We start from the raw sequence: 18,714 nt of genomic DNA, 5'->3' as shown, positions 1-18,714 counted from the left end.
GTTGTTATTTTTAAATAACCTAAAAATAACTTATAGAGAACGTTCCCTAATGGTTATTTTTAGGTTTTTTTTTTTTTGCAACCATAAAATAACGTTCCCAGAACATTGCAGGGTGGTTATTTTTAAATAACCTAAAAATAACTTATACAGAACGTCCCCTTAGGGTTATTCTCAGGTTATTTTTATAACCCTGTAAAACTACCTTTACTGAAAGACAGTGAAAACGTTGCAGATGTTAATGTAATGACCTATACAGAGCCCTGAAATTCGTTTAATGCAGCATTTATTAAAATACAGAAATTAGATCAATCAAAACGCGATTTAAATAATAATATTAAGCCAGGGTTAAACTATAAGAAATCATAAATTCGTGGGTTTATTTTATCTTCATTTACTGCGCGCCTCTGATCTGCACGCGCTTCTCCAGCACGCGCTTTCGCCTATCTTTCACAGAGAGCCGCGCGCTCGCAGAATTTAAAAATTAACGGTAATTTTTTGTTTTACTGGCTGATTGACTCGCTCGTTTATCGAATTATATTATATATATATATATATATATCTGTGAATAAATGTCATATTTTATGAACCATACATTGTGTTGAAGTCATTTTTATTTGGTGCTGAAGAAATGTAAAATCTGGGTACTCTGTAATCTTACATATTAATGGACAGATTTAATCTTGTTTAATCGTACATATGATGGTTGATGTGCTCAGATTATTACTTAAAGGGGTGGTTCACTGGTTTTTTTCGATTGGTTAGCTAGCCCAGTGTTTTGTGATTGGCTAAACCGCCTCTAGTGCGTGTCTAAACGTCCCGCCCCTCACTTCGGCAGCATGCTCCGGTTGTATTGTAAACAAGGCGTTGTTAATATCGCTTATCAGTTTGACCCCGATTGAGAAGCAGAGGATATTATTGAAGAGGATCATACAGAACCTGTGCAAGCACGGCTTTTAATGGTAGGCCTATGTTTTTTGTTTGTTGTTGTCTCATTGTTCTAGATACGCTGTTATGTGTAAATGCTACTACTTATGTTAGCTTTTAATATACGGTTTTATCCTGATTACGGTATTATCCTGCCCCAATTCTACAGTCTCTGCACTGGCAACCTATTAAGTTCCGTATCAGTTGCAAAATATTATTACTTACCTACAAGGCCCTTAATGGGTTAGCTCCTGCGCACCTAACTAGTCTTCTACCACGCTACAATCCATCACGCTCCCTAAGGTCGCAAAACTCTGGACTTTTGGTAGTACCTATTGATAATATTCACTCATCATGACAGTAAAATAGGGCATTCTAAGTCAATATACTGCAGTATTTCCTCTCTCAATCAGTAGAACATATGGTTAACACCCGGTCATGCATGAAAAAATAATACCGTCTTGTACCGTGAAACCGGTATAATTTTGAAAAATACCGTGATATAAATTTTTGGTCATACCGCCCAGCACTAGCTCCGGTTGTATTGTAAACAGCGGCATTGTTAATATCACTTATCAGTTTGAGCCCGATTGAGAAGCAGAGGATATTATTGAAGAGGATCGTGCAGAACTTGTGCAAGCATGGCTTTTAATGGTAGGCCTATGTTTTTTGTTTGTTGTTGTCTCATTGTTCTAGATACGCTGTTATGTGTAAATGCTACTACTTATGTTAGCTTTTAATATACGGTTTTATCCTGATTACGGTATTATCCTGCCCCAATTCTACAGTCTCTGCACTGGCTGATCAAATGCACATTATTATTCCTTAGCTTGGGTTGAACAAATCAGTTTTGCTTGGTTGAAACAGCAGATTGACATCCCGTGGTAACTAGGAATTACACAAGCTTCAGTCTGGATCCAGCCCTTACAAAGACCTGAGATGACCGGACACCTGAGAAGAGATGATGCAAACCCCTCAGAGGACCTCAGATTATGCCAACCCTGAAACAACATAAACTACCAAATTTTGCTACAAGTTTGATTGCAACATATAATCATTGCTGTTAATAGTGTTCATCGTCTGTTTGATTATGTCTTTAACTGAATTTTACCGTACATTTCTGCCATATGTACATAAATTTAACAGTTACCACTGACAAGCTACTACTAAATATATTGTAGAAACGTCATTTTCTGTAAAGCTGCTTTGCAACGATTTGTATCGTGAAAAGCGCTATACAAATAAACTTGAATTTAATTGAATTTGACTTGAAGCAGCGCTGCGCAGACCAATCTTGTGACATCAAAGTACCGTGAGAGCTATAGACAGTTTCAACGGCAACAACATATACAAACGTTACTACACATGTGCGCGTTTGTGGCCTAAACTTAACTTCCAGTATACTTATGCAAAGAATCAATAACAACAGAGTCCCTCTAGAGCAGGGGTGCCCAACCCTGCTCCTGGCGATCGACTGTCCTGCAAAGTTCAGCTCCAACCCTAATCAAACACACCTGAAGCAACTAATTAGGGTCTTCAGGATCACTTAAAAATTAAAGGCAGGTGTCTTTGATTAGAGTTGGAGCTAAACTTTCCAGGACAGTCGATCGCCAGGAGCAGGGTTGGGCACCCCTGCTCTAGAGTAAATTATTTGTGATAACAAGCAAAATAAGTAAGTAAATTACATTAGTTAGTAAGTTAAAACTATGTCTAGCCAGTATTATTTTGGGTTACCAGTAGAAGAAAAGAACCCTTACTTGGCCAAATTTAAATGCGACAAAGTTACACTACCAGACCCGTTCAACAAAATGTTGAGACAAGAATGTTTTTCTGCAGACCTGTCTGATTTACCGGAGGTCAGTCAGGTAGACATCTTTGAATACCTAGTCGAGAAGGAATGTGTATAAGGGAGGCGTTCAAGGCATATCGCAGCTTGGGTGCCTATAACTATTTTCATTCCAGAAAAGTTAAAAGCATTCTAACCCACACTAATGGAAATACCTGTGTTGTTTATGGGGAAATTGAAGCAGGTCAGATGCTTTCAAAGAGCTACTCCGACTGGATCGTTGTGAAGAATTCTGGTAAAGTCCAGAGTGGGCATTGCACCTGCATGGCAGGGTACGTATGGCTGACTAGCTAAACAATACAGCTGTACTCTTAAAAATAAAGTTTTTTTATTGGCATTGATGGTTCCATGAAGAACCTTTAACATCTATGGAAACTTTCCATTCCACAAAAGGTTCTTCATGGTGTAAAAAGGTTCTTTAGATTATTAAAATATCCTTCACACTGTAAAAACATGGTTCTTTCAAGAATTCTTTACTGAAAGGTTCTTTGGGGAACCAAAAATGGTTCTTCTATGGCATCACTGCAAAACCCTCCTTTTGGGACCTTTATTACCAGCACAGCCAGTGCAAAAAGGCTTTGACTTTTTAATTTTACTTAATTTTACTAACTTTATTTGGTGTCACAGGCGTGCAGTAAGTGGGATAAAGGACAAAACAAACCTCTTCAAGTACCAGATTTATTTTAAGTAGGCCTATCCTAGATCAGGCTCAAATCATTTTTCATAAAAGTTGTGGATAAAGTCTAAGAGGAAAGTGAACATTGGTTTAAATGAGCAGAAGCAGAGTTATGATGCTTTCCAGATGAAGCGATCTTTAACAGACATCTTGCAGATGTATCTGTGCTATTTGGGGTCAGTGGCGGCGCTATGTCGGGGCTTGACGGGGCTATAGCCCCATCAGAAACTTGCTTACCCCCGGCACATCCCCCCCAAGGATTTCTTAATGATATTCCTGTTTTTTAACTCCCAGTGACACTTTTATTAACACTGAAAAATAAATATTAAAAACGTAAAAAAAAAAAAAAGTGTCTAATTTGTGGCCTATAAACAATTTACATTATGGGGGAGGGGTCAATTAGGCGCGCTTAGGTACAGTACCTGCATGACCATTCATGCAGGTACAACCATAGATATGTATAGGTAGATTCCCCATTCGACTGCGCCAAGCACGTAGACGTGTCCGCCATCTTTAACGGTCAACTTAACGTCATTCACCATAATAATCAATGAATATTCGAAGATGTCACAATCCTGCACAGCCGATGGTTGTAAAAAAACTGCCGGGATTTAAATTCCCGAAGAAATGGGATAACCTTTCACAGGTTACTGTTATGGTGAATGACATCAAGTTGACCCTTTGAATATGGCGGACGGCTTAAGTATAGCGGCCCATAGAAACAGTGGCTAATGAGGAATCTACGTATACATATCTATGGTACAACAATGTGCATAATGTTATTGTTTACACGGTCGTCAAGGATACGCAGAGTTACGAACATTAGCGACTGTTTCTATGGGCCGCTATACGTAAGCCGTCCGCCATTCGAAGGGTCAACTTGATATCATTCACCATAACAGTAACATAAGTTACCAATGTTTCAAAACTTGTAATATTGAGTTAATACATTTAAAAACATAAACACATTCTCACCTGTGAAAGGTTATCCCGTTTCTTCGGGAATTTAAATCCTGGCGGTTTTTACAACCTTCGACTGTGCAGGATTGTGGCATCTTCGAATATTCATTGATTATTATGGTGAATGACGTCAAGTTGACTGTTAAAGATGGAGGACGCGTATGCGTCTACGTGCTTGGCGCAGTCGAATGGGGCATCTACCTATACATTTAAATGGTTACAAATACGAATGTGGGCAGCCACGCCATCATTTTGGTCCGTTTACTCGCAACCCCGTCTGCAGCATTTTTGAAAGTCTCCGTTTTCGAGGGTCGAAAACGCCAGAGTAGTGTAAACAACAGGCGTAACCATGGCAAAAGTTATGCGTTATAAAATGAAAATGAAATCAAATGAAATTTTTTCATTTAAAAACGGCATTTAAAATGAAAACTATCCTCGTCTACACTTGCGTTTTCACTGCGTTTCAGAAACGATCGCCGTCCACACTACACTACCAAAGACACATGTCATATGACCATTCATGCAGGTACAACAATTAGCATGATGTTATTGTTTACACGGTCGTCAAAGATACGCAGAGCGAATGTTGGCAGCCATGCCATCGTTTTCAAAAGTCTCCGTTTTGGTCCGTTTACACTGAAACGCAAGCCCGGAGTTTTCAAACTAAAACGGGGTCTGCAGCATTTTCGGAAGTCTCCGTTTTCGAGGGTCAAAAACGCCAGAGTAGTCTAAATGACAGGCGTAACCATAGCAAAAGTTATGCATTTTACAACAAAAACGCACTAGTGTAAACGTAGCCTCAGTCTGAAGTTCAGGATCGAGAGGATCTGTCATCACACAGAGTAGCAACTCTTAAAAAATAACTTATGTGGAAATAGTTTTATGAATTGTCAGCAGACTCAGCACTTTATCTATTGTAAAAAAAAAATGTTAGAATTTACAATGAAAATCAAAAAATGAGTAAATAGATGTGTAAAAACATTAATAAATAAATAAAAATAAAATAAATTATAACAAAAGAAAAAATCTTTCTCTCTTTTCTATGTGCATTCATAAATTGTATTAATATGTAAGTGTCATATTTGGCAGTTGGCATTAGAAGTTATAGGCTATTACTAATAACAGTGGCATATGAGAAGTTTAATACCACAGAAAAAAATTTAAAATATGACTTTTTCGAAGCTTCTGTATATAAAAAAAACACAAGGTGGCTGAATTTGCATGCTTAGATAGCTGAAGCTTAAGCATTCATTACTTCTCTCAATTTAATTCGTTTTTTAGCACTCCCTCTGAACTGTTAAGCCCTCCCTTAGCACCCCCAACAAAAAAATCCTGGAGCCGCACTGTCTGGGGTACATCTGCAAGATGTCTGTTAAAGATCACTTCATCTGGAAAGCATCTGCTGTGTACAAACATTTGATAGACGTCTGTAAGTTGTCAGTTTTACATACATCTAAATCACAAACATCTTAAAGATATTTTCTAAACGTCTATTTGACATCTAATAGGAAATGTCCTATAGACGTATTGCAGATGAGCAAACACTCTAAAAAGTACTTCTTGCATGTCTCCGTGATGTACGTGTGCTATCAAGGAATTGATCATAGTGGAGCCCTGTGCGGGACTTAATCCCACTTGTGCTGAATTTCTGACCATTACCGCCCACTCCCGCAAACATTCTAATATTGCATATAATTTTCGCGCTTCAGGGAGTCGCTATCAATATGAGGGGTATTAAAATCGCTTTTGAATGAGCGCTCGCTGTTCACTTTCACTTTCGATTTCGTGATCACGCACACTCTGTGTAAAAGGAGCACATCTTACAAGATCAGATATTTATCAATGAGCTCAAGATCTGTTGAGCAGCAAATCCTCCAATCTTGTCAGTCATCTCTCCTTACTCTCCACCCGTGATCAGTCAAATCTGACTCCTGCAGCTCGTGTATGGATGCAGGGTTGTCAAGTCCGCATTTTTTTCCACGGAATTGGGCTGCTTTTAAACAGTTACCAAATGTTGGTTGATTAAAGGTTTGAAATATTGCATAAATTACATTTGACTGTATTGAAACATTTTGCATTCTACGCATGATTAAACTATTAGATGTGAATTTTTGTGAAGGAGGGCCACTATAGGAAGCCTTTGAGCTGTGTTATGATCAATGTACATAACTGTGATGGTAAAATATGTATTTTAGGTATGGAAATGACAAAGGCTATTTAGAGTTTTGATATTTGGGATATGGTCAATGCGCTACTTTGGGCTGTTTTTGACTTGCATGGGCTAGTTTTGTCACGCAGACCTGGCAAACATGGCTGTATGAGCAGAGCAGACGCTTTCAGTTTAGTGTAGGGTAGCCTACGTTTTGCAGCTGAACTGATTTCTATTTCTATAAAAAAGAAAAATGACAGTAGGGGCGGTGCCGCGGTGGCTAATGTAATCCGTGTACGACAAACACCTGTTTATGTGTACTCCATCATTCTTGGTATGGGGCCATGGATGGCGGTACTCAGGATGGCGGGACCCTACATTTTTTTGACAGCCCATTCCCGCCGCCGCTCCCGTGAGATTTTCAATCCCAGTGTAACCCTCTAATTCATATAGCCAACAACAAAAACAATGTTTGCCAAAAATCATAATTTATTTGTGAAGTGAAATGCGTGTGAGTTTTAAAATTCCATAATGTGAGGATAAAGCAGCAAACTACAATTTACACCACAACAACAGTGAATAAATTAATGGACAGACGTCAAATAATGCAAACACAATTATCAACAAAGAGGTCCAGCAAGATAATATTTCAACAAAGTAAATAATTTGTTATTCTTTCATAAAATTTTGTTTTGTTTATTCTAAAAAGCTGCTTGCTGACTGTATAAAAGTCATAATTATGGCATAAAAATGAGAAATTATTCATAATAGTGACATAAGTCATAATAATGACACAAAGTACCACTGTCAGCTTTCTGCGCATATCTGTGAAAGAGTGCTTGTGCTTCGCGAGTGGTCGCTTTTGCGCTCAATCTAGATCCAAATTCTAACAGGTTTTTATTTCCCAAAACAAACAGTAACAACATTCAATTAATTATAATCTAGCAAATAGCCTCAAAATGTTGTTCCTATTGACATATCAACCTTTAATTTATCTGAGGAGTTTTACAAAAAGTCAGAAGTGGTTGCAACCATGGTTTCACACTTTTGCTTATATTATTTACTTATATACATTTACTCAAAAGAATAAGTAAAAATGTGCAGAAATCTTTCAACTCATACTGAAACAAACTGAGATGTTCGGTTTCTTTTTCTTTTCTTTTTTTTAAAGGACTGCTGATATTTTCTTCATTCAGGAACGTCTGATCGCACACAGCTTGTGTGGAGACGGATTCAACGTTATTCCTACTATTCCTTTGAGATCCAGCTCATCTCCAGACACTCCAGGTGGAGTCGTGAAGCGGTAGCTCTGAAGGAGGGAAGTGAAGAACAGGAAGAGCTCCATCCTGGCCAAACTCTCTCCAAGACAAACTCTGCGTCCTGTGTGAGAGAGAGGGCAGTTGAATGGTCTGTTGGGTTTGAAATGCTGTCTATTTAGGCAGCACAGGTTGTGGAACACAGCTAATGGGAGCTGCATGGCGCTCTGTAACAAAAACAAAACGCCTCAGCGGTCGTCAATGTCAAAATGATTGAAGTAGCCAAACAAATCAAAGAAGCCGGGGCTTCACTCTTCACAGAAGCCAAGGGTGAACTCCAGCGCGACGCATAAGGTGAAAAAGAGACGTAGCCTAAGTAGCTAATCATTTGGCAACTATTTCGCGACAGAAAGACGAGTAGTTTCATCACTTCATATTGTACAATATAAAGTGATGCAAACTACTCGACTTTTTTGTCCAAGTATATGTCTATCCAAGTAAAAGTCTTATCTTTTAATTAAATGTAATGATTCATGTAATTCATAAGTGAATGTGACAAGAAATATTAATGGAGCTGTATTAAAGGCTCCTAAAAAAGGGACCTTTATTATGAAACAGGAGTCATAGTAATATAAGCAATACTTTTGGATTTGGAGTTTAGACTGAAAAAAAATGCCGTTTTATAAGAGAAGTCGCTGACGTTTTGCGACAGGTGGGATACAGCTTATGGCATTTCTCATTCATTCCTATAGTATCTGTAAACAGCGATTGAGTGTAGCACAACTCTGACTGTAATTCAATGACATCAAGGCTGTAATGTGATTGGTTATTAAGGCACACGTGATCCAAGTTGACCGTTACGCTTTCTCCAATAGTAAGTAATACCAAAGTCCTTTTAAGACAAGTCATGTCACTCGGCGGCCATCTTTGAAACGCCTCTCGGGCATGCAAGTGCAACTCCTATCTCTTTGAATGGGGAAACATCAAATTCTCCAAAACTGTTCACTAAGCTTACAATTAAATTTCATATTTGAAATCACCGAAGAAATCTGACAACAACTGTGTCATAAATGTTGTTACTTTTGCTCAAATAGCGTTATAAAAAGCGTATTTTTCAGGCTAGATCAGCCAGTGCTCATGCACAGTCCTAAGTGCACGTCTCAGATCGCTGACTGTTTCTATAGCAACCGGGACTTCTAACGGCAGCTGCAGTGACGCTCTGACTTTAACGATTAGCTCTTTCATTCAGAAGGCGGGGCTTCCTGCTATTGAGCGGCCATATTGTGCGTTGCATTTCCCCCCATTCAAAACTATACGAGTGACACGTCTTGGGTATTCTATAGTCTTTGGTAATACAGACCCTCTCATCCCTATAGTAAGACAATCTCTGGGGCAGCGTAGTTAGTTGAGCCGCCGCTATTCACTGTGTCTGTGTGATCTGTTCGAGCCCCTGGCTGAAATGATGTTAATTTTTAGTTTGTTTGTGGTGATTGCTGCAGATTTAATATCAAGGTGTTAGTCACTGACCACAAAGTAAGCTGATTTTATTTATATTTGTGTCATTGCAACAGCATTATATGTGTACCATACGAACATGCCCAGACATGTCCTGTAACGATTGTTCTCTACCACCTCTACCACCTTCAATACCACGACTGAGGTGCCCTTGAGCAAGGCACCGAACCCCCAACTGCTCCCCGGGTGCTGCAGCAAAAAATGGCTGCCCACTGCTCTGGGTGTGTGTTCACGGTGTGTGTGTGTTCACTGCTGTGTGTGTGCACTTTGGATGAGATAAATGCAGAGCACTAATTCCGAGTATGGGTCACCATACTTGGCCACATGTCACTTCACTTAAGGTGTGACTATTCATTATTCATCAAGATGTAAATCAGTGTTATGGGTTCTTAATGATGTCTTAATGACGAGATGTTGATCAAGCTGCTACAAAACCGAACGAGTGATTAGCATTATGTTTATGTAAATGCTGCTCATCTGCGCCACAATTCTATCCATATATGGGCGCTGTATGTTCATACTAACCAATAATCACTTGTGGCTTGTAGTTTTCTTGTGAAATACCTTGTTTCCCTTCATTTAATTGTATTTTTAGTAGAGAAATGTCACTGATGTGAATTAGGAATAGGCTACTTTGGTTTCATTATGTAACAGTGAATGTTTACTTACCATTGTGTATATACAGTATATATATATATATATATATATATATCTTTAGTTTATTCATTATCTTTATTGTACTTATTTTTCAGACTATCTACACCTTTAACTGTACATCTGTGGCCCTGCCTTTCTCTACCAATACACTATCTAAAGCTGTCTCCTCATTATTGGTGTTCTGACCGGCACCCAGGGGGGTTTACTCATCCATTACCTGATCAGAACCTAACAGTCCAAAAGTCTCTCCAATAAGAGCCGTTTTCGACATATTTAGCATAGGCTACGATTAAAGGTGCCGTCATATTAGCCAAATTTTGTTGGCAAAAAAGGTCCTATAGGTCCCCAATTTGCATACTTATTCTATGGCATTTTGTAGTATAAATAGTGTGAGTATTGCGTTTGCACTGAAAATTCCAAAAAGAAAAAGTGCATGTTAAATACCTGGAGGATATGCACTTAAATAACTGAAAAACTAAGTGTGGAATGTTGGACACTTCATGCACTCAACTGTTGCAACTTTAATTATGAAACGGAGGAGGAGGAGCTATCAGACTCCGATTATAAATGACAAAATAACCTTATATAATCCATACACCACACGGTTGAGTACATAGTGCAAAAGTAGTGTACAGTGTCTCATTTGGGACACAGCTATTGTCAGTAATGTAGCAATGTGTGAAGAACTGCTTACACAGAAATCACTTTAAAAGCAGATTTCTGTTGGTCAGCGCAGCAAATTTGTGTGAACTTGAACGTGAGCGAAGTCTGCATGGAGATTTTTTTTCGCCCTTATGTGAAAATCATGTGGATACCTATTGAAATGACTGGATTTCACCTGCAAATGTTTGCAGAGCTGGAATAAACATTTGGCCAGATTTGTAGTCTGGAGAAGTCAGCACTAGTTGCTGAAAGTCAGAGCCAGTCTGCAGATTTTGGACAGTTGGTTATGTATTTGGATAGCTGGTTGGTAGTGTATGATGGGCACAGCCACATTTATTTTCTTTAGCTTTTATATCTTATGCTGAAGTTTCACTGACCTGCAGAAAAGGGAACAAAAGCATCTCTCTTGATGAACTGGCCCTTCTCATCAAGGAAGTGTTCTGGGTAAAAGCTGTTTGGTTTTGCCCATTCGCTCGGATCCTTCAAAACAGACGTCAGCAGAGGAACTACAGTGGTGCCCTAGAAAATGAAGAGAAAAGACCAAAACTTTGATGTTCAAGATGCACATGGTATCTTCTCTTGGCTTTATATGTATTTATTCTTCTGACTGACCTTCTTGATGAAGTATCCATTGAAGGTAACGTCACAGCTGGTTACATGAGGAAGACTCAAGGGCACTATGTTTGCCAGTCTCTGGGTTTCATGGATCACAGCATCTGTATAAGGTAATTTCTTTCTGTCTTCCACCACTGGCTGACGTCCACCGATCACTCTGTCAATCTCCTCCTGAACTCGATCTGCACACAAATGCAACACATATTTGTTCCTTTGGACTATTAAATTCAGCATTGAGGAAATACTCTTCATATTACTGTGTTTTTACCCTGTATATGAGGGTATTTAGCCATAAGCATCAGACCCCAGCGCAGAGTCGTTCCTGTGGTGTCGGTACCAGCGATAAACAGATTTGTCACAGACATCATAAGATTCTCCTCATGAAAATATGAGTCCTTCTTGCCGGATATCTGTCAAATGCAACCCACAAAATGAATATTTATTCCCTTTACCACCATAATAAGCTAAAAAAGACTCATTCAAAATGACAAGTGCTTGATTGAATAAACTCAGCGAAACCCAAAATGAAAGTAGACCTTTTCAGATCTTGTGCAAACTGCTAATTTTCATCTGCCACCTGAATATTCCAATTATTACAGTAAAGGGGATCACTGAAAAATTACACACCACATCGTTTTGTTTGCGGATGAGAAACGAGTCGACAAATCCTCTGCGGTCGTGTGGATTCAGAGTCTCCTGAAGTGCCTTGATCAACTTCATCATCTGTTCTCTACTTTGGATAATATTTTTTACAATAATCCTTTTGCTTTTCAGTAATGGACCCAACCACGGAAATGTGTTGTAAAGCTAGAAATGGACAATAGGAGACACAAAAGAGATTGTTATCCAGAGATGCACTTTCAAAAGTTTCTGTGGTAGATTTGGGTTCATTCTACAAAATGGGTGCCTTGTACGTAAATAATAGATTTGTGACCCTGGAGCACAAAACCAGTCTTAAGTCGCTTGGGTATATTTTTAGCAATAGCCAAAAAAAACATTGTATGGCTCAAAATTATCGATTTTTTATTTATGCCAAAAATCATTAGGATATTAAGTAAAGATCATGTTCCATGAAGATATTTTGTAACTTTCCTAACATAAATATATCAAAACGTAATTTTTGATTAGCAACATGCATTGCTAAGAACTTCATTTGGACAACTTTAAAGGTTCTGTCTTCCACCACTGGCTGACGTCCACCGATCACTCTGTCAATCTCCTCCTGAACTCGATCTGCACACAAATGCAACACATATTTGTTCCTTTGGACTATTAAATTCAGCATTGAGGAAATACTCTTCATATTACTGTGTTTTTACCCTGTATATGAGGGTATTTAGCCATAAGCATCAGACCCCAGCGCAGAGTCGTTCCTGTGGTGTCGGTACCAGCGATAAACAGATTTGTCACAGACATCATAAGATTCTCCTCATGAAAATATGAGTCCTTCTTGCCGGATATCTGTCAAATGCAACCCACAAAATGAATATTTATTCCCTTTACCACCATAATAAGCTAAAAAAGACTCATTCAAAATGACAAGTGCTTGATTGAATAAACTCAGCGAAACCCAAAATGAAAGTAGACCTTTTCAGATCTTGTGCAAACTGCTAATTTTCATCTGCCACCTGAATATTCCAATTATTACAGTAAAGGGGATCACTGAAAAATTACACACCACATCGTTTTGTTTGCGGATGAGAAACGAGTCGACAAATCCTCTGCGGTCGTGTGGATTCAGAGTCTCCTGAAGTGCCTTGATCAACTTCATCATCTGTTCTCTACTTTGGATAATATTTTTTACAATAATCCTTTTGCTTTTCAGTAATGGACCCAACCACGGAAATGTGTTGTAAAGCTAGAAATGGACAATAGGAGACACAAAAGAGATTGTTATCCAGAGATGCACTTTCAAAAGTTTCTGTGGTAGATTTGGGTTCATTCTACAAAATGGGTGCCTTGTACGTAAATAATAGATTTGTGACCCTGGAGCACAAAACCAGTCTTAAGTCGCTTGGGTATATTTTTAGCAATAGCCAAAAAAAACATTGTATGGCTCAAAATTATCGATTTTTTATTTATGCCAAAAATCATTAGGATATTAAGTAAAGATCATGTTCCATGAAGATATTTTGTAACTTTCCTAACATAAATATATCAAAACGTAATTTTTGATTAGCAACATGCATTGCTAAGAACTTCATTTGGACAACTTTAAAGGTGATTTTCTCAGTATTTTTATTTTTTTGCACCCTCAGATTCCAGAATTTTTAAATAGTTGTATCTCGGCCAAATATTGTCCTATCATAACAAACCATACATCAGTGGAAAGCTGATGAAGAAATTATGTATATAGAAAGATGAACAATTGACCCTTATGACTGGTTTTGTGGTCCAGGGTCACATTTTGTAGTATCTGTGGACAAAATACAGTTTCTGGTTAACATATTGATTATACTCACCCACATAGAAATTGATCCACCAACCCGAACATTTTCATTTGCTCTGTCGACCATTTCAGTGAATTGAGGGTCTGTGTATTCAAATCTGCTGCCGTACACGATAGATGAGATGATGTTTGACACAGCGTAGTTCACCGGCTGTGTCGTGTCGAAGGGTTTCTCTGTGAAGAGGAAACAACAAACCGTCTCTCAATGGATCTTATAAACTAAGAGCATGTTTGCATGTGCTTGTCTCAGCTTGTACCTTCAAACTTATCAAACTCTCCTTTCAGATACTGAATTTCCTCTATGATTTTCTCTTCACTTCCTCTCTTGCCCATCCCAAAGTCCCGCAGGTTGCTGAGAGCGAAGCGTCGCATTTCTTTCCAGTTCTCTCCATTGGAAAAGATGATCCCTGATCAACACAAAACCATCAGACCATGAGTCTGCAGCAACACTAGTAGAGAATGATAATGCAATGAGTTCACTATCCTTGGACCTTTATGACATATACAGTGTACCATATACATATACAAAAGCATTGTATGGCAGGCTAATAAATTAATAATTTATTTGCAAATCAATTTATATTACTTTAAATATGTAAAAAACAGTTTTTCACTAATTATTGATGGGAACACATTTATATTTCTTGATTAAAGACAGCATTCACTTTCAAGCAAACAGTCCCGTAATAATAGCATTTTTAGGTTTTTCATTGTTACATTGGCTGGTTCCCACCAAATTGTGTATTCATCCTTAAGATGAGCTCATATTATGGCAAATTCAATGAAAATCGAATTCCTTTCAGTAGTCATACACATTTGAGTACATTTCATTAGCCTGGAGAGGCCATGAAGATCTGAAAGCTTGTGCAACATGTTTGTCTTGCGAAATGTCTAGCATTTACAGTTTGCACGTTCATTTGAGGCAGAAAAAAGAAGCATCCTACCATGTTCGTCATTCATTATCCTGAAACTAGGTGCAATATCTCTGTCGCCGAACTCTTCAGCATGATTCACAAGAGCTTCTTTGACGGTTTTGTATCCAACTAAGATCACAGTTTTTTTGGGACCCAAAAACACTTGGAATATGTTCCCGTAGCTTTTGGAGAGCTGGAGGACGCAGAAAAAGACATTCACAAACAAATCTCAAAATGTTAGGCTACTATTACTGTCTGAATGTGTTCAAGTCAAGTTCTCACCTCAAAAAAGGTGTCAAAGGGTCTCGTGAGGTCAAGGGTCAGCAGGTTCCCCAACAGCGGCAGTGGTTTGGGTCCCGGTGGCTCTTTCCCTTCTTTCTGAGATTTGGATCCAGAGGAAAGCAAATACAAAACCAGAAGCATCAGCAACGCTCCCAGTAATGTACCTGTGCTGGAAAACTGCAGCAGTGACTCGACAACAGACATTTTCACTCTGAGCTTCTAAGCTCTTGCACTCATACATTTATAGCCGCTGTGTAAGGGAGGGACCTTGTGTGATCCCAAAAAAAAAAAGTCCATTAGAGGAAAGGGTTGGTGTGATTACATCAGCATGTATGTGACTCCCTTTGGTGAATCATTAATCTTCTTCAGCCTGTTAAACCGAGACAGGAACATTAATCAAGCAATAATTCAGGTTTAACACAATCACAGACCTATATTATTACACTTAATTATTATTTCTTTCATTATTACATGATTAAAACATGATTTTTGGTTTATATATTGACTATATATTGTGATAATGTGTTTATTTGACAGCAAATAATGAGCAAGTCTGAATTTTGACCCACAGAGATATTGTGACCTATCAAAAATCAAACTACAAACCAGCATAATCTCTTGCCTACTGCCACCTTAGTTTGTGCTTGGATGAGCAACACCAATCTTGACACTAATCAAGATATGTTTGACTTTAAATTGCTATTATGAGCCTTTATTACTTTGTTTAGATTGTTTTTGTTTAAACATTTAAACATTATTAAAACTGGAGATTTAAGGCTGGGTGTGGTTCGTGATCGGTGGTTGTTGTACAGGAACTGAGCAGAAACCAATCTGAATCTGTTTTGAACAGAATCTGTCACAGCACATGAGAAAGAGAATAAGGACACAGAAGCGCCATAAAAGTATCATAAAAGTGATTCATAAACTGTATGTGTGCGATATGCCAGGCCATTTGAAGCCAAACAATACCTTAAAATAACTGTGACAAATAACATTAAATAAAATGGCATTGTACAATGTTTAATGAAACACTGTTTTAAATATTTTGATATATATTTACATTTAAATAATAAGCTTAGCATTGTATAACTTAATGTCAGTTAACACGATATGATTCCATTCAACTCTTCATTATCTGCGAAACTTTCACTGAACTATTGGTGTGTTGTGATCTATAAATCTTGCCCAGGAGACACAATGTTCATGAGTGCATCTCTCACCTTTGTCACTCTTTAACCTGGAGTGACTACAGACCTGCTTTCACAGACCTGATTAGGCAATATAACATTTCATCAGAGGCTTTAGGATGTAATGTGTCCTGACACTAAGTGGCCCTGTCAATCAAATCAGCTCTCAAAAATGGGTTACAGATCTGTTATGAGGGTGATGATTAACAGATACGTTAATAAAAGTGAGTCAAAATATGTCAACCTGGACAGGTTGTGTGACACTCATTCTTAAAAACCATGAACAAAAGTCACCCAATAAGGGGCCATTCATCACCGCCAACAAAAAAAGCAATGTTGCCTTAAAAAATATTTTACTTGTGAGTTAAAACTTTTCAAAAAAAGGTCATTGTTAGTCTTAGGTTGCTTACAGACTGTCTGTTATAAAGCTACATTTTAAGAAAGAAAAAAATATATATTTGAGTAGAATCACTTTTCCACTACGTAAAAAAAAAATGCTTTAAAAAGTCAAAATTATGAAAACATTTGACGCCGCTTTCTGCGCATGCTCTGTGAAAGAGCGCTCGCGCTTCTGCCAGTAGGCGCGGGAAGGTCGCTATTTGGCATTATTTAAATAGCCTACAAATTAGAATAAGTTTTTATTTCTCTAAACAATCAGTAACAACATTCTTCATTGATTTATAATCTAGCGGCTAGCCTCAAAATGTTCCACAAAATGAGACTTCACACACATTGCTTATTATTTACATACATTTCCTCAGAAGAATAGGCAAGTTACCGTAAAACAAGTGCAAAAATCACCCAGATCATACTACATAGAGGTGAGTATTGTTTGTGTTTTCTGATATTTTCTTCAGGAGCGTCTGATCGCACACAGCTTGTGTGGAGACGGATTCAACGTTATTCCTACTATTCCTTTGAGATCCAGCTCATCTCCAGACACTCCAGGTGGAGTCGTGAAGCGGTAACTCTGAAGGAGGGAAGTGAAGCACAGGAAGAGCTCCATCCTGGCCAAACTCTCTCCAAGACAAACCCTGCGGCCTGAGAGACAGACAGACAGACAGACAGAGAGAGAAAGAGAGAGAGAGAGAGAGAGAGAGAGAGAGAGAGAGTAGTATACAAGCTACCATTCAAAATATTGGGGTCAGCAAGATTTTTTTTTTTAAATAAATTGATACTTTTATTCAGCAAAGGATACATTAAATTATTAAAAATTACAGTAAAGACTTTTTGCAATTCAGACAGACAGACAGAGAGAGAGAGAGAGAGAGAGAGAGAGAGAGAGAGAGAGAGAGAGAGAGAGAGAGAGAGTAACAACATCAGAATCAGTCAGATTACTGCACAAATCAAACAGAATTAAATCACTCATCGGCAAACCCAAACACAACAGCAGAGTAAAGTGCAATGCTATTTGGCCCTAAAGAGAGAGTACAGTATGGCAAAGTATCTGTACACAGTGTCAGATAAGAAACTGAGAAGCACGTTGACCAGATACAGACTCAGCGGACACAAGCTGATGATAGAGACGGGCAGACACAGAAAAACATGGCTGCCACCGGAGCAGAGATTGTGTTCACACTGTGATCTGAATCAGATGTACATGGTATCTTCTCTAGGCTTTATATGTGTTTATTCTTCTGACTGACCTTCTTGATGAAGTATTTGAGTTTTGTTAGACAAATATAAAAAGCTTAGTATACCGCGGCAGCGGTCGCAGCAGCCCTCGTGTGAAGCTCTCCTCCTGTGAAGACCGAAGAGTGTAAGGACCATCGACTCTACCATTCGACTCCACCAAGCAGGGACACCGGCAAGGGACATAAGTATCGCTTTTGAATCATTCTCTTTTCTTACTACTTGTTTCCCTTCTGTTTTCAGTTTTTATAACCAATTCTTACTATGTGTTTCCAGATCCTTACTATCACTCCCACTCGCAATCCATGCATCACACACTGTAGGCAGCACAATCCTAACAACCAGCGCACTTTGCCTATGTCTACTAATACACTACTTTCTTTTTCTATTGGTCTCTGGAATTGCCAGTCTGCTGTAAACAAAGCAGATTTTATTACTTCTATTACAAGTCATTTGAGACTAAACCTCATGGCCCTGACAGAGATGTGGTCCAAACCAGAGGACAAGGCGTCGTGCGCTTTGCTTGGCCATTTGTTGTGATAAACAGGAAAGTGTGTTCAGCTGAATTCAATTTGAGTTTTGTTAGACGAATATAAAAAGCTTAGTATACCGCGGCAGCGGTCGCAGCAGCCCTCGTGTGAAGCTCTCCTCCTGTGAAGACCGAAGAGTGTAAGGACCATCGACTCTACCATTCGACTCCACCAAGCAGGGACACCGGCAAGGGACATAAGTATCGCTTTTGAATCATTCTCTTTTCTTACTACTTGTTTCCCTTCTGTTTTCAGTTTTTATAACCAATTCTTACTATGTGTTTCCAGATCCTTACTATCACTCCCACTCGCAATCCATGCATCACACACTGTAGGCAGCACAATCCTAACAACCAGCGCACTTTGCCTATGTCTACTAATACACTACTTTCTTTTTCTATTGGTCTCTGGAATTGCCAGTCTGCTGTAAACCAAGCAGATTTTATTACTTCTATTACA

The 18,714-nt window shown here is 38.6% G+C and overlaps 2 protein-coding genes across 4 annotated transcripts in view; both read right to left on the bottom strand.

The window, feature by feature from the left end:
- Positions 1-7,026: 7,026 nt before the first annotated feature.
- LOC107678268 (cytochrome P450 2K1-like) lies at positions 7,027-15,170 on the bottom strand. Of its 3 annotated transcripts, none has more exons than XM_016473476.1 (10): positions 14,907-15,168; positions 14,655-14,817; positions 13,968-14,117; positions 13,724-13,884; positions 12,940-13,119; positions 12,581-12,722; positions 12,445-12,494; positions 11,259-11,393; positions 11,024-11,165; positions 7,027-7,935 (listed from the first exon to the last, which is right to left on the bottom strand). In XM_016473476.1, the coding sequence occupies exons 1-10, from the start codon at positions 15,108-15,110 to the stop codon at positions 7,748-7,750; spliced, it is 1,515 nt and encodes a 504-aa protein (XP_016328962.1). In that variant the 5' UTR covers positions 15,111-15,168; the 3' UTR covers positions 7,027-7,747. The 3 variants fall into 3 exon arrangements, with proteins under 3 accessions (XP_016328962.1, XP_016328964.1, XP_016328963.1); XM_016473477.1 differs by lacking the exon at positions 7,027-7,935 and adding an exon at positions 7,949-8,038 and having other exon boundaries at positions 14,907-15,170; XM_016473478.1 differs by lacking the exon at positions 12,445-12,494 and having other exon boundaries at positions 11,259-11,443; positions 14,907-15,169.
- A 1,704-nt stretch (positions 15,171-16,874) lies between these two features.
- Positions 16,875-18,714, bottom strand: part of LOC107678269 (cytochrome P450 2K1-like) — an 8,770-nt gene continuing 6,930 nt past the window's right edge. The window contains exon 9 of the mRNA XM_016473481.1: positions 16,875-17,134. Within this exon, the coding sequence (XP_016328967.1) occupies positions 16,947-17,134 (188 nt within the window). The 3' untranslated portion in view covers positions 16,875-16,946. The remainder of the gene's footprint in view (positions 17,135-18,714) is intronic.

This window comes from Sinocyclocheilus anshuiensis, unplaced genomic scaffold, assembly GCF_001515605.1.
Source record: "Sinocyclocheilus anshuiensis isolate Anshui unplaced genomic scaffold, SAMN03320099.WGS_v1.1 scaffold1764, whole genome shotgun sequence".
Lineage (NCBI taxonomy): Eukaryota > Metazoa > Chordata > Actinopteri > Cypriniformes > Cyprinidae > Sinocyclocheilus > Sinocyclocheilus anshuiensis.
Note: the sequence above shows the minus strand (reverse complement) of the source record. Positions and strands in the feature narration are given on the sequence as shown.